The following is a 16,873-nucleotide window of genomic DNA, read 5'->3' as shown; positions in this document are numbered from 1 at the left end:
AAAAGACTACACACAGAAAGTCACTCATCTTTTATGAAGTGGTAGCTTGGCTGGTAATGAGAGGCTCCAAGCAAAATGTACTATTATGTGTCGAGTATACTAAACCTGAGACATAGAGGTAATCAACAAGTGTTGCTGAGTGAATGAATGAATCAATCAATCAATCATGATAGAAGGTACTAATGGTCGTCTCAGGTTTCACTAAGTCAGAGTGGTCTCAAAGGAATTTTCAAAAAATGGGAAAAGAAAATCCAAATAGTAAAAAGAAGTGACAGTTGCTGAAGACTAAAAACCTCTAAAAATGGAAGGAGATATTATGTTGTTCTCTTCTTTAAATAATGTCCTATTACTACTTTATCATTCAAAATAAACATTTTTTAAATAACAGTTTTCATTTACAGATTTTTCTCCCAAGTTATAGTAATTTAAGCTCCAGAAGAATCCTTTTTTTGAGACTATTCATATTCATACATGCAAAAGAGTTTCTTCTGTTCGGAGATTTATGTTTGCTTTTAAAAGCATGAATTACTAAAACTTCTTTCTGTGGTAGGTATTATAATCAGCTATATTTCACAAGAATGAAAACAAGTATGCTGAGTGAAAAGACTAGGATACAAAGTACTATATGTAGTAAGAATACCAGATAGGCAAAAAAAATAAGAATGCTTGACAAGAAATCTGACCGAATATTAGTAGCAGTTGCTTCAGGTTGGGAGGACCATCAGTGATATTTTTTTCAGTTTCTTTCATTCTGTACTTCAAATTTTATGCAATGAAAATAATTATTTTAAATAAAAATCTTAAGATATAAAATCATTTCCCAGTAGATGAACAAGGTTATTCTTTAGCCAAGGATAACGCTGACAATGACTTAAACACTTTTATCAGTGACATCTGAACTCATGCCTCTTAACCATACCACTTAGTTATCTGCCCTGCCCTTTGATCACCTTCCATTTTTCCTTGTCCTGAGGGCCTGACATTCCTTGCAGGGTCAGATTTTAATTTTAAGGGAAACCAATGCCAACCTAAGTGAACTCAACAGTGCCAGCTTTCTTTTTTTCCAGAGGCAACACTCGTTCGTCAACGAATGCAGGGTCATCAACCATTCTCAAATGACCCTTGAACTCACCATGAATAACCAGAGATTTCCCCATTTTCCAAGTAAAACAGTTTGTATCATGAAAACAAAAAAGATAACCAAGGGGAGTATCTGGTTTCTCTACACAGGGATTCGAAGTTCCTCTTCTCACCTGAGTTAGAGCTCTAATGACTTCATTAAGTCTGCCTTGAAATTGAGAGGTCTGGATGGCTTCCGACTTCAGCTGAAAGAAAAAGGAGAAATACCCACCCCAACAGCCCCCCAAAAAGTGAATAATGATAGGCCCAGTGTATGAGCTATCATCTTCTAAACTATGGAATAATTTATCATACATCCTTATATTTCAAAAACAAAAGCCGTGAGCTCCTTGAGACAGGACCCACGCTTTACTCCTCATTGACTTCCCAGTACCAGCTCAGTGTGGCACGTAGCAGTCACTTAATAAACCTTTACCACAGGGACAAAGGAACTCCTCAGAATTACTTGTAAACTTACACACATGTATATCTGCTGTTGAAAACATTTTAAAGTGAAAGAATAATTGCATAGATAAAAGCTTAAACATTGCAGACACAAAATGGAGTTCCTTATGAATGATTTTTGAAATTTCTTATGATTCAATCACTTTTCTCAAGCAGGGAATTTTGTGGAAAGTATATAGGTTGACGAGGTTTAATTCCTACAAACCAAATAAAACAAGGAACAAATCTCTATACAGAAATTCTCAACCAAGAGCAATTTTCTATACACAAAGGCGCTGAAAAGCCCCGCACAGCCATTACCATGAACATATACTCTTCCGTCCTTAGCATACTGAGACTTTGGGTATACTCCTCTTGCGGTGGCTATGGACGCATTTAGATTTCTTCCCTTTTTTTTTGTTTTTACCTGCATTACATCCCCTTCAGAGCCAACCAAGGCCACCATGCCATGAAGAGCTGCCAAACAAAGCATTGTGGGAGTGCCCTGAAAACAAAGCATCAGAACCCATCAAGAAAGAAACAGCCCTTGGGTTTGAATTCTTTAAAACTCACTATATCATAGAGAAATAAATGGTCAAAATGGCACCAAATTTATAGGGTCAACATAACCTGTATCACTGAATCAAAACTGGCAGCAGACTTGAATAAAGTGACAGGTTAAAGTTGTTAGATCATAAGTGCCTTCCTGTTTTTTATTTACAAAGCACAATGTTATTTTAAAATTAAAACACTGACAAAATAGACAGTTTTTAAAACTCTATAAAGGTTGACAGGATGTATCATTTATAAGGGATTAAAAGTACACGTCTCTTTTGTCAGAAATTGCCTATTCTTTTATCGTTAAGCTATATATCTTAGCAGCACCTATAAATGGTCCAACAAAGCAGCTCTTTTTCCTTCATAAAAATATAATCATGCAGGAGGTGACCTCTACCTCTGCTAGAACAATTCTCATCCAGGCGGGGAGCAGTTTGTTGCCCAAGTCTTCAGCTTTTCCATGTCCGCACACAGACAAACCATGAACTATGTTTCCCAACGCCAGGGCGAAACCTGAAGTCTGTTATAAAAAAATGAAAACAAGGGGTAAGAAAAAAGAAGCAGAATGGCACAGATCAGGAATGTCTATATATAGCACACAGGCACTTCTAGAGGCTCCCTTTCCTACTGACACGTTCTTTTGCCATATGAAAACCAGAGATTTGCAGACTTTTTAAATCAAGACTTTCGTATGCAAAATAAATTGCAGTCTAATTGCAAGGAATTCAGCTGCAGGGAGCGGTTTATTTTAGGAAAATAACACTGGACTATTAAGAGAGTTGGCTCAGAAGATCCAAATTCTCTGAAGGGGTCGGGGTGAAAACACCAAGGTAGATCACAGGAGCCTGGCCAACTCCCAAAGAAGAAGAGAAAATGTCCCACAACGAGCACAGCATATGCAAAGTCGTACATTTTGGTGCTGCAAAACCTATTCTGAACATGAGTGAGCAGGCATATAAGCACAAAATAGTAACAATACATTACAATATAAGCTTCGAGCCAGTGACTCCTGCAATAACCCACTACGGCCAATATTAAGACTTCGGAGAAACGTAAAAACAAAACCTCAAATGAGGAAATTTTATAGTATGTATCATCAGAGGGAACTTTTTTTTTCAATTTTTTTATTGTGGTAAATTACACATAACATAAAATTCACCATCTTAACCATTTTTAAGTGTATGGTTCAGTGGCGTTAAGCACGTTCATATTGTTCTGCAACAATCACCACCATCCATCTCCAGAACATCTTGCAAAACTGTGACACTATATACCCATTAAACAATAACTCCCCAACCCCACCCCCCCAATCCCGCCTCTGGCAACCACCATTCCACTTTCTGTCTATGCTTTGGCTACTCCAGCTCCTCTTCTAAGTAGAATCACACAGTATCTGTCTTTCTGTGATTTGACTATTTCACTTAGCATAATGTCCTCGAGATTCATCCTGTCGTAGCATATGTCAGAATTTCCTTCCTCTTTAAGGCTGAATAATATTTCAGAGGGAGTATTTTAAGGGTATTTAATTCAATTTACAGGCATGTAAATTGTCCTGTACATATTCAGTCACGAGCAGAGATTCTCTGCCTTGAATTTGCTGAGGTTTGACCTTATCAGGGTCCTCTATGTATTCATATCTTTACAAATTATCTCTAGCCCTCCGTAACTCTTACATTCCCTAACCACATATTTTAAGATGTTACAAATACAGAGCAATAGTTGGAGAGAGAGAAAAGCCTTTTGTACTCTCTCAAAGAAAAAGAAATGGGGGTATCAAAAGAAGATAGGGTATCAAACGAGAAAAAGATATCTGTGACTGTTGGCCACAGCTATGAGCGAGGACAAGCATTAGAAGTTCCTTACTTCTGGGCGTGAAAAATATTCCATAAATCTAATCCAGAGTAAGTCAAAATGAGGCCTTAGCAGCAGCAAGAGACCCACAGAAAGAAATAATCAGGCACACATTCCAACCTGCTGGCTGTTCTCCACTAACTGTCGAAGCTTGTTCATGACATCTTCAGCCTCTGCGGCCTCAATAATTCCAGCACTGAATGCTGATGCACACACACAGCTAAGGGTATAGGCAAGGACCTGAGAAGAAAAGACGGCAGAAAAACGTTTCTTCATGAGGGAAAATAAAAGAACACAGCTTAGCTGACACAAATATTCCGTCAAACTTCTCCCCAGGATAAGAAGTAGATTCAAATACATCTGCTACAGACGAGGCATTGTTTTACTGCCTAACACGTTATATTTCATGACACTGTTATGGGATGGGTGTCATTATTCCTATTTTACAGATAAAGACTTTGAGGCTCAATTACATAACTAGAAAGAGAGGCGAGATTCAAACTCAGGTCTTTAGAGTCTAAATCAAAAAGTTCCCTCATCACCTCATGTCAGAACACAGCATCTATCAACAGCGGAAGCAGATTTTCATCACCAGTAGATGCTACTAATTGCCACGTACTCTGAGATCCAAAGCCAAACAGGAGCGGAAATTGAAAGAAGTGAAACGCGGGTATGTTAAGATTGTCTGCTGGAAGTACTGGAGCGTAACGGACCAGGAACGTGGGCTTGAGAGCCAGAGAAATTGTGTAAAATAGAGCTAACACTACTTACTTCATAGCACTGCTGTGGTAATTTAATAAGTAAATGAATAAATAAATGAACAAATTATAAATAAAAAAAGAATGTTGGGAAGAGACAGAATACTCAGGCTATGTTCCAAATTGACCATTTACTGGCTAAGTAACTTTGGGCAAGTCCCTGCATCTATTTGAGCCTCAATTTTTGCAAATCAAGGTTAATCATCCCCTGCCTGCACTACTTCACATTTTCATGATGGAATTCTCCCTTACAAAGACGCTGTTAAGACAAAATGAAAATGGTCAACTCCTAACGCTAGCTCACACTGCATAAAAAAAGAAAGTAGTTTCTCAGGCAGAAATTGGACACTAAAATATCATAGGGGAGAAAAAAACAAAACTGCTTACTTAAGGCCTTATAAATCAAAACTTCAAGACAGACAGATGCATCAGTTATAAAAACTTTGCTTTCATTTATTAATCAAATTGCTCCTTGGTTGCAAAATTTTATTTGGCTTAAAGAAATATGCACTTTTAAATCACGCTTTGCATTGCTTTCAAAATGGAAATGTGGTGCACACCATAGAACAAAACTTCAACCCTCTGTGCCCCAAAGAAATTCACCAATTCAACAAGCCCTATTGCTGAAAGCAGAGGGGCTGAGCAGGGAAACACAGCAGCCATTATGTACTCATCAATAGCTCGTGGGCAGGCCGAGATAAAATAGAATCTGCTCTAATGAGAGGGAGAATCTGGCCAGGCCAAGAGGTCGTCCTGGCTCCTCCCAAAGGAGAGCAGAGGTGGTTCAGCTTCACCTGGGCACCACAGACACATGCCTCAGACGTGCCCTCTAACCACGGCCAACACACAGAGACCATGTCACATGAACTGCAATTCTGCAGATTTTTGCACCCTAACAGAAAAATCTTTTCATTAAGTGTGGTAAAGGGAATTTCCTCAATAATTTTTCATGCTAGCTGACATTAAAAGAATCAAATGCCTTTTGGATCCGCAGTTTCTTAAGCTTATTCCTGGCCATCTCTTAAAGTTACATTTGGTTCAAGCATAATTCTAAAAATCTCCATTTAACTTTCCTCCAGAAATTGCAGCTCTTCTTAGAAAGTGCCGTCTAGTGACGCTGACTTAGGTTTTTGTATTCACTGAAGGCTCTTATCTTAGATGCCACATTGAAGTCTTAGTTGATTTAAACAGCTGCACAATTTGAAAACCTTATGATCTAATACAGGTTGTTTGCCACTCAGATTTTCTCTTAATCCTAGCTGAGATTGAGGAAGAATTTAATTTCAGGGTTACCAAAATATAAGAAATAGAAAATCAGCAGCAATGGGAATATAAAAGACAGCAAAGGGCAGAAAACTGTAACCTGTCTCCTACCTCCTGAAACGTTCTGCTCTGGCTCCCACTGTCATCTAGGTACGTAGAGAGCTTCCGAAGCGATGCTGCCACGTGAACTCGTGACTCCATTTGGCCGCTGTGGCTCATGAAGGACAGAACAAGTCCAACTCCCAATATACAGCCCGTGCTTGAATGTCAAAATAGATGAGGTGTTAAAATCACAGGAAATCCACATCATTGCTTGTCACTTATCATGGGAGTTTGCAGCACTCACAACCTGAGGTAAGACGGCCGGATTCTAAGTCTGCTCCCTGGTGCCTAACTGTGCCCCATGAACTGCCACCAGTACACCCACCTCCCCCCTTAAAAGGAGAACTTTATATCAAAACAGGTGTCCATCGTCCATGCTAGTGCTGTGTACCCACTAAAGAAAAACAAACAAAAACATGAAATAGTTTGAGTTAAACTCTATGGTGAGGAGAGGAAGAGGGGTAAAAAGCAAAGCCAATTATCAGTTCTATCTCTGCATCTAGAGAGATGCTGAGGTCCTCTCTCCACTGGCCGCCATGCTGAGTGCACTATGATTAACTGCATAAGGAGAGAAAAGACTAAATTTCAGGATATGAGCTGAAGACATCTGACTAATACAGGGGGATAAATGCAAGTCATGACTATGAGGTCCTGCTAAGTGCTTCATGTTTCCTAGTCAACTTCAACAAGTGGAATTTCTTTCTCAAAGAAACTGTGTATTTGTCTGTGCACAATGACATTAATCCTCTTCTCCCCTCTGATCCCTCGGTCTACCACTGGGTCAGAAGAGAAAATGGACAAATGACAGGCTTGTCAAAAGTTACCCCATGTGACAATTCAATTGGAATCTTGGGCTTTGTGCCCCAATTCTCCTGAAAGAATACATATCCATTTAAAGAAAAGAATTGTTCTCCTAGAAAACTTCTACTTAGTATGATAAGATAACGCAGCTTTGGGCTAAGTTTTTACTTTAAAAAGAGTTTTTGTCATTATTGTTTTTTAAAGTGAAGAAATGCTGACTTTGTCAGAAATCATCTTCACTCTGCTTTGGCTTGTCTCTCATCATGATAGCTGCCACTTAAAAAGACATTCCAGGGCATCTCTCAATAACCTATGTCAATGTCCGTGCATTACATCATTTTGCTCTTATATATAGCATTTATCTCCTTGGTTGGTGTCAAGAACCTTCACATAGTTTCATGAACATGTTAATTACTTCCCCCAATACCCCTGCGCAAATGGAGCATCTGCATCTGAGAAGAGACACCCAAACGGACAGAGAGGCTGCAGGATTTGCTCAAGGTCACGCAGAGAGTTTCCAGCAGAGCATGGCCAGAAGACGAGGGTTTGTGATTCCCAGCCTCCTGTTCCATCTGCCAAACCCCAAACCCCTCTTGGTGCCCTGCATGATGCCATGATGGAAAGCCTATAAGAAGGCAACAGAGCTCAAGTGTTTTTCTAGTTTCTATTGTATAACAATCTGGCATTAGAAAATCCTTTGTAAAGAAGCTACTGGAGTAACAATCCATCATTAGTCAGGCAGAACTGCTGCTAAAGCTTACATGAACTTAACAACAAGCTCAACTAGCATAATGCATTTCCAACCAGTTAAATCAGCATCTAACGTCGGAGAACTGCATGCTTTTGAAACAAATCACATTTCTGAAAGAGGAAAGGCTGCTCTTGATGAGCACGGATTTAAAGTCTTCATTTTCATTTAGAGTCTACAGGGAAGTTTTTTTGGCTATCTTTCTCTATTGATGCATATAAAAACGTGACAGAATTAGACCAAAGATATAGTTAGACAAAACGTGATTAATGCTTTGAAAAATTTGACTTTTGCTCCCTCTTTGACTATTTAACTGCTACGTAAGCTTAAGATGTCCAATGTTACTGCCTCAAGGACACCTTCCCTGGCCCAGCAGGAAAGCTCTTTCGTACCCTCCGACAACACCCTGTACCAATCTACTTCAGACAACTAGGGCCCACCTCCTTCACCAGCCTGCAAGCTCGCTGAGGGTGGCTACCATTGCTGGTTTTTCCTCACCACAGTATCTGTGGCACCTAGCACACTGCTTGACAAGGACAGGCATTCAACCAGTATTTACTGAATGCTGAAGAACTGATCAAATGCAATGTTTCAAGAGAGTCTAAAGTGGAGAGAAGTTCTACAGGAAAAAACAAAACAAAACAACAAGACTTGATTGTCATGTTTAGTTGGAGGCAAAATTTATGGGTGGCAAAATTCACTGAATATATCATCCAAGATTCAATCAAGAAAACTCAATTTCTATGTCTTGCCAGAAAGAGGGGTGTTGGGTTCATGAGGAAAAAGGATCCCTAGGATCCCTCTCAAAGCTCAGTAAAATACGTGCTGGGGTCCATCTTTCTCAATAAACAGGCAGGTATCTAAGTCTTGCTTTTCAGGCTATTCTGGACATACAGAAATGTCTATCCCCTGGACCGAAGCTCCTCCTTTTCCATCCCAAGGCATATGGGCACAAAGGCTTAGAAAAAGACATACCAGTTTCTAGTTCACATTTACCTAAATATTATCACAGCATAATTATTCTCGGGTAACGTTACCATTCCCTAACAGTTCTCCTCATTGCTACAATGGTAGTTAGTTGACTGTTGTAATGCATGAATATATAGATTAACTATGTATACACTATGCCAATATGAACATGTTAGAGTGTATACGTCTATTGACCTTCTAAACTGTTTCCTTCTATTTTGTCTCATTTTTCCACCATGCACCAAAAAAGTAGTCCTAAAGCTTTATTCCTGATGTTTCCTTTTGATTTCCAAGTCTTCTACATTTTAAGCTGTTTATTTTCCTCCTGAGTCTTAAAGATTTCCCGAGGTGCTTAGTTCCTCATTTCTACACATTTACCTCAATCTAGCTTCCCTTTGGTATGTCTGCCAGCTCTAACCCAAGAAGTGCTTGGGCAGAGATAGCTTTCAAATCTTTCTGTCCGTTGAAAACAAAAAGGAGTTAAGTGTTGGTATCTCAGACAAATGAAATAAGAAAATTATTAGCTATAAAATTAAGATTTTGGAATGGCTATCATAAATCTTCTATAAGAATAGTAACAAATGAAAAAGAGAAATTGAGTTTTAAAATTATATGCCCTATTATGTCATTAGTTATTTGAATTTCATATGCGAGTATATTAAAACATCACTGGCAAAAGGAAATCTGAGACTCCAAAGCTATGCAATTCTGATATATGTGTTGCTATATCAACTGAGATATAATGATATATTTTTCTAAAATTAACCAGAGATGAATCTTCAATTCCCTAGTTTATTGTAGGCTATCCTGCAGATTAAGTACTAGGCCATCTAATAATTAGTTCTAATAACAGTTAACATTTGTATAGCGCTTTGCCCTTTACAAAACACTGTACAAATGTTATCGTATTTGTAAAAGCTCGATAGTAATTAACCAACGCTCAGGTCATTGATGGATCCCATGACCAGTCAGGGCTGTGAGGAGCGCAATGGCAAATAGACACCACTAGATGGCAGCAAAGTGTAAGTGATAGAACCACACATGGGGACCGGCCCAGGTGCTCGGTTCTCTCAGCAGGGGCACATCTATTAAATCAAGGAAGCGTGGTGAATTTGCTCTGGGTGAATTCTATCACTGGAGGTAGCACGTTCCCAGATCTATTAACTACCTCCCGGTAACGCTTCCACTATTTCTCTTGAGGAAGGTCTGCCCTAGACTCCTGCAATCTCATTAGACAGGGGAATAAAATCTTTATGCCATGCGCCAGGCACTCAGGTTTGGGCCTAGTTACAATCGCTCTCTTTTTTTTTGTAATGGTGAGAAATACCTGCACATCAGAAAAAAATAAATAATAAATAGCATACTGTCAAGTGTCAATTGCTTTCTTTCTATGGAAATGTGTTCTCCACACTGTACTATGTAAAAGGAAGAAGAACACTTTGACGTCAGACAACCTAGGGTTCTCTCCTAGCACTGCTTATTGTGTGACCTTGATCCAGTCTCCTATTTGAGACTCACTTTCTTCATCTATAAACCAAAGTGATGATGATTCCTGCTTTAGTATTAACATTTAGGTTGTAATCTGGTCTTAATTACATGATCAATGGATGTGAAAACATCTAGCACAAAATGCAGCTACTCAGTATTAGTTGAAGGTGCAACCAGAGAGAGAGCTCCATAAGCACTGACACCACACAGCATTAGGAATGACAAAACACCAAACTTCATTAGCTATAGGAATAACAGAGTTTGGAGAGGATAGAGGGGGCATTGCTTGAAGGACCTGAGCTTTTAATTGGGTTCTTAAAGACAAGCAAGATTTTACTAAACGGACAGGAAATTTCTGATGACCTATTCCACTTGATTGCAGGATTAGTCCCCTCTCTAGGCCCACCCTTCCCTTTCCCACAGTTGCTCATTAGGAAGGTAAGAATCAAGAAAGAATGAAGAAATAAGAAACTTATTAATAAAAAAAAGTTACTTTTAAAGTTAAATATGCTTAGACAGATCAAGTTTTTAAATGCATAAATATCCATATTGTGGTTAATTCATTTATTCCAATGGTCCTCCTTACATTCAAACAACCTTCCTGCAAACTAATGGAGATGATACATGAAAGTGATTCCTGATTGTTCCAACTGGCTGAAAGTTTGCAGCATCATAATCGCAAAATTTTTCCCAACTTCATAATACTCTGAGCTACAGCTATGATGAACTCCTATGTGGGGAAGGCAAGAGGAGGAAAGGAGAGAGAGAGAAACAAACATATCTTCCTCTTTGGTTGTAAAAGGCAACACCACCAACACATGGATGAGGCTCAAACATCTCAACTGGTCGTCAGACCCAATAACACTTAAATGGCCGCATCCCTTCCATTAATCACTTTCTATATTTGAGAGACCTCAATCAGGCCACTTAACTCTTTCTTTTCCCATATTCAAAACCACACTCAACATGTTATTTCATCTCTAAAGTGTTTCGAGATAAACTGGGTGGGCATCAATGTTCTCGCCCAATCTTGGCCTGCCTCTAAAAGAAGATCCTGTGGCTACCACCTACTAAGTGAAAATCTGGCTTAATTACTCATGATGAGATACTGATCCATGCAGCTATTTCCGCCACTGACTCTTCTGTCAGTCTGAACTTAGCAGGCTCGACAGTACAAATGTAACTTTAGATTACAAATTCCTAAAGGCCAGAAACATCAGCACTGATTTCAACTCATATTTGAACACTGCCCATTATAGCAAAAAGTAAATGAGTTAATAAATTGGAGGTTAGTGCTTATCATCTGTTGAGTTTCCTAGTAATAATGTGGAAGTCCAACAAGGTAGAACGTAGGTCCTCAAAGGTGTTAATACTTCAGAAAGCCTAATAAAACCGTATATTCTCCCACGCAAGTCACACAGACTAACTGAAACATTCAACGTCTCACTGAACGAGAATGTTTAACACTGTTCTTTGAGGTATTCTTTTCTGATCATTCCTTTTGGTTTTTGTTCATTTTCATGACTGGAATGAGAAAATAAATTAAACTTGAAGATATTTTGTTTAATAGACAAAATCTTTAAAAAACATGAGGTCTGTAGGTGGGAGAAGGATCTACTAATATTGAGGAGGGCGGGAACCCCTGGTGTAACCTATGTTTGTTTCCATTTTGACCCCTCAGCCTTTGGGTTTCACAGGGAAATCTAAATGGTGGTCAAAGCTTCCCTTAACCCAATCAAATTCAAAGAACGGTTTCAACAGATCTTTAAAAAGATTAAGCCATGAATACAATGAATACATGATATTCATGTGTAAGATGTGATACAATGTATACATGATACATGAATACATATATCCCCAGATATATGCCTCGTATGACACATATAAGACAGAACTAAGGTATTAGTAACTTAATGACAGCCACAAAATATCACTTTGGCTTTATATTGAAGCAAATTGTCTATTGCTGCAACTTGGTTTTCAGAACAAGTCAGCTTTAATTACAGACTTTTGATTATTACTGAAGACTCTTTGCAAAGGGATTCAAGATCAGGTCCTACAAATACTTCACCTCAGAATGCAAGATTTATGACAGAGTAATAACCAATCTTTAAGTATCTTTTGGGGGGAAACGGAATCGACATACTTGTATTCAAGACTAGAGTCAAAGCAGCAATTTTCCAGGGCATCCAAGGACTTCATCAGAAGAAGATTCATCTGCTGGCCAGATACGTCACTGGGTAAAGACCATGAGGGAAAAATGAATTATTTAAAATCATTCAACTGTCTAAAATACTTACGATATAATATTTTGCTCTCAATAGTTTACTGAAAATGCATTTCTTTAAAAAACAATAAAAGAAACAATTAATAATATTGACAATCACATATACTCATTTTGTAGACAGAGAAACTGAGTCAGAGAATTTATCAATAATTGGGTTTCTGAACATTATAGTTACTTGCAAACCAATAACTCTAAAACTTCTACTTCTGCATTTTCTCAGCCCATTCATATTTTAAACCACTGAAAAATAAAAACCGAAGTCAGAATCCCAAAAAAACATTTTTAAGAATGCTAAAGTGATTTTCTTCAGAATATTTAGTAACTCATGAGGCTGATAATATCAATAATTGTTCCAAATCCTTTTCTTGCAAAGACTGTTACTTGTGATTTCATGTCTCAATTGTGGAAGTTATAAGTTCCATTCTTTTACTTTCCTTTTTTTTTAAAAAAAAAAAAGGGGTGGGGGTGAAAAAAAACCGAGCCCTATATTTTTCTGCCTTTATACTGTAATTGATGTGGTTTTTGTAATTGTCTTGGTGAGAACTACGACCTGTAAAAGTAAAACTTAAAAGGTAGCTCTATGGCTGCTTTTTCAGGCAGAGTTGTGGGCTTCATCACCAACACCATATTATCAAGGGGTTCCTATGTGTCAGCTCTCGGGCTGCTGCCTCAGACCATGCCGAGTGGAATGCAGCCCCAGGAGTGCCAACCAGCCAGAGAGCACTTTCGATAATGTCTTCTCAAACCAAGACTATAGCGGTTTTGCCTGAGGTGGAGGATTACATTTTGCAATGAGAACACACACACATACACACAGTTTTAATAGCTTTAACTAAATAAGTTCTATTATAGCTGTTTTCTGGAGTAAAATACACTTAAATATACTAAACAAATGCTAAAAGATCCTACTAGTATCCTCGGGAAGTTATGACAGAGGCAAGCTTTGGAATAATGTGCTTTTCTGAATAAATTCTAGACTGGAATTTAAATTCAGATGACTTTTTCATAAGCCTTAGCAAAAAATGGATTCACTGTCATAATTCTCTTCTGTAAGGTGATTTTTCATTATCAAGACCAACATATTGTCCTAATCCTGTTCCCTTAGCGGGTTGTTTTGGGCCACTTATTTGATATCATTGACTATTCAGTCAACAGCCCTCAAAACAATTACCTTAATTTTAGAAAAAGGGAAACTTTCTCCAAAAATGTCATTATCTGGTGACATTGTCATTATCTAGTAAAATATTTATTAGTACCAAACGGCAAATATTACAGATTCTTCTGCTTCAAGAAATCAGGAAGGTGGAAACCATGAACAACCATACCAGTGGCTACAGTACTAAGACACTGGCCTAAGGAAGGAGGATGCAATCAAATGTAGGATCATTAGGGCAAAGGCAAAATTTGCAGTTATTCTGAGGGCACTCAGCCTCGAGAAGAGCTTCTGGTGTCCTTCCCCAGGGTTTCCAGCAGGGGCAAAGTCAAGTAAGATAGACAGGGGTGGAAGGCAATTTAGGAATTAGGAATGAACGCTTTAGGTGAATCACCATAGGTTTCTCCAGGTAGCATGGTGAAATTAACCACAAACGCAAGCTTGTCAAGCCCTAAAACCAGCAACATCTCACGCTAAACGAATGAAGACGGGAGCCAGAGCCAGGACAGGATGAAATGAGTTGCCTGGAATTAAACTGCCATGGCTCATTTTTAGTTGTAAAACATGTTGCTTGAAAAGATACTGAAGAAAGAGCATGAACACAGATGGTGAAGAGACTGCCATTTGTAGCAACAGTAGCAAAGGGAAAAAAATCACTTTCAAGTTTTAAGTCTTTAAAAATACTTTGTGTTCTGTCACACACACAAGATATGTAACAGTCAACTCACATGCAAAGGGCAGCTTTTTGTTCAGGACCAGAACCAGGCCTATACGTACTAAAGCTGGTGAAGAGAGCAAAATGAATACTCTGGAAACACTGCAGACTAAGACTAAGCCAATCTTCCTAGTCATCGGACAGATGTTTCCAAGAGCTGAAAATGATCATCTGAAATATAGTATTCCCCTAGATCAACAACAGTTCTCATAAAGGTTTCACATATTAGTGTTTGCACAAAACTATATAAATTACAAATGCAAACTTAACCTCTGGTTTCAAACTGAAATCTAAATATAGCATGATGTCATCCAGTTTCTCTGCAGCAACACCATTTCTCGCCTTTGGACAGACAGTTAATTTCTGCCGACCAGGGAAGCGTAAGGACATCTAACATCACAACAGGATGCCCCTCCCTACTCCCCTATTTCCAACGCAGGAAAGTGGGGCTAACTTCCAAGTCAGTGACACCTAAATATTCATGATACTCAAATATTCATGTAGTACCACACTGCAATCAATCTGGATATGTAAAATTCTAAGATTTGTTAGAAAATAAAGAATAAATATAATGAACAACAAAACTAAAGTAGATTCTTTAGCATGAGAAAACTTTCCCATTCAGTGGAATTTTCCACCTGGGTCTTTGATATTCTCTTAACTCCATTCACGGGTAAAGCTAGCAATCCAAAAATGAGCAATCAGACTGAATAAAGCACACAGTATAATATGCACAGATTAAGACTCTTTAAGGATTATAAAAATGTAGCCAGGGCACAGGATAAAGGCAATATTTAAAACTGGGTACACGCAGTTCTTAGCTGACTCAGTGATTCCCAGTACCCTCAGGCACAAGGGTACCCCAATCCCTTCCTCCCGTTTCACAGTGATATCAGTAGAGGATCAGCAATTATTTTCACCCTTATAAACCAGAAAAAAGAAAACGACTTTATTTATAGCTCCAGAAGATTAGACTTTTCCTCATATCTATCACACAGATGTATCCACAGCTTCCACCTAAGCATGACATGATTTTCAAGTAATCAATCACTTTAAAAAGAGCAATCCTTAAAATACATTAATATCTATGTGATGGTATTAGAAAGACAAATGCACACATAAAGGAGAATAAAAAATCAACTTGCCCATCTCAGAAAGTTTAGCAACCTCACACTGCTCAGATATAATGTTTATGCACGTGTGTATATGTGTGTCAAATCCTTCGCCTAAATCACAAAAAGGAAAAGCAGGAATATTTTAATAAACTGTACCTGAGTTTCTCCTCACACAAGCGAGAGAGAAACATCCCCAAAGCAAGGCCCATGTGGATTTGCACGGCTTGAGACTCATCAGCACTTGGTTTCCCAGGTAACCTGGCAGTCAGCATGTTCAGGATTTCCTCAACCTTCTCTTTGCAAGAGATAATGAAAACTGGCACAAGGAGAGACAAAGCCGTGGCGGCAGCAGAGCGGGCAATGGCACTAGCTGTGTTTTCACCAGAATAGGATTTCTAGGACGTGCCAAAGAGAGAAAACAGGGGGTTGGGCTTTTGTTTAACACATGAAGGAAGCACACCTATCACACAAGCTGTAGGACAACACAAGGCCCCTTAGATCCCCCCCTGCCAACCAGAAGGTAATTTTTAAAAAACCTGTCTGTGTTTGTCTATAGGTTACATTTTCACTCTTACTGAAACAATCTACTAATAAACACTCAGCTAACTAATAATGCCCCTTAAATTTTAAAAAGCAAACTGTAAGTGTCCCCTTTTAAAGTGTATGAATTCCCTCATACTAAAGCCTGAGACAATTTCAGGGTTTTGAAAGCCCATATGGATACATAATGAAAAACCCAAAGGGCAGCTATCCAAGTTTAGAGAAACCACCAACCCAAATTATAAACGTCCAGAAAGCCTGGAGTTTTGAGGGAGAGGAGAAAGGCGGGGGGAGGTTAAGTTTAGCATGGAGGAATAAGTGTAAGTCTAGCACAGGGATCTACTGGCAGATCTGCCAGAATTTTTGGTGGGAACGCTTCCCAGTAGATGGATTATTTCCTACAGGGGGTTAATTCCTTTTAATTAAAAAGGAAGTTGAAATCCTAAAAGCGTCTGGTTACAAAGCAATAACCAACTATTCAAAATGAAACAGAGAGCTGTATATGCTCCTTCCTATATGTAAGTATGGGAAAAGAAATGAATAACAGCCCTAATAAAATGACAGGGCAGCTGAATATGAACAGCTTCTACAAGAATCCCGTGTTAGAGAGCTCTACCAGACATTAAATACATTTATAACTATGTCTGGGGTGGGGAAGCAAGCCTGTCTATCATTCCTCACTCAAATGGTAAGACACACCATAAAGGCCGTGTTGTCCCTTGCAGTCAAAGCACATTAAAAAGTGTTTTTAATTCTATACTCATTTGCTCTCTAAGCTTTAGTACTTTAAGGATAAAAATGAAACATGTGTTAAGGTATTCTTTAAGTTAATATAGCACCATTGTAATGACAATGTACTACTCAGAATGACCTGGCTGCTAGAACACTGGAAATAAAAGAAGTGACTTTCGAAACAGGGCTTTGAAAAAGTATAATAATGCAAAAACCACAAAGGTAAGGGG

General features: G+C 38.6%; 1 protein-coding gene across 10 annotated transcripts in view; it reads right to left on the bottom strand.

Annotated features, from left to right (window-relative positions):
- FOCAD (focadhesin) overlaps nt 1–16,873 on the bottom strand; it is a 270,485-nt gene that overhangs the window by 36,463 nt on the left and 217,149 nt on the right. For all 10 annotated transcript variants that reach the window (XR_011531312.1, XR_011531311.1, XM_070589694.1 and 7 more), the window contains 7 exons: nt 15,528–15,766; nt 12,248–12,337; nt 6,105–6,252; nt 4,093–4,212; nt 2,519–2,641; nt 1,991–2,068; nt 1,254–1,325 (listed from right to left, as the gene is read on the bottom strand). Coding sequence is in view for 8 of the 10 variants with exons in the window: in XM_070589694.1 (XP_070445795.1) it covers nt 1,254–1,325; nt 1,991–2,068; nt 2,519–2,641; nt 4,093–4,212; nt 6,105–6,252; nt 12,248–12,337; nt 15,528–15,766 (870 nt within the window). In the remaining 2 variants the exon portion in view is untranslated. The remainder of the gene's footprint in view (nt 1–1,253; nt 1,326–1,990; nt 2,069–2,518; nt 2,642–4,092; nt 4,213–6,104; nt 6,253–12,247; nt 12,338–15,527; nt 15,767–16,873) is intronic.

The sequence above is a fragment of the Equus przewalskii genome, chromosome 22, assembly GCF_037783145.1.
Source record: "Equus przewalskii isolate Varuska chromosome 22, EquPr2, whole genome shotgun sequence".
NCBI classification, from domain to species: Eukaryota; Metazoa; Chordata; class Mammalia; order Perissodactyla; family Equidae; genus Equus; species Equus przewalskii.
Note: the sequence above shows the minus strand (reverse complement) of the source record. Positions and strands in the feature narration are given on the sequence as shown.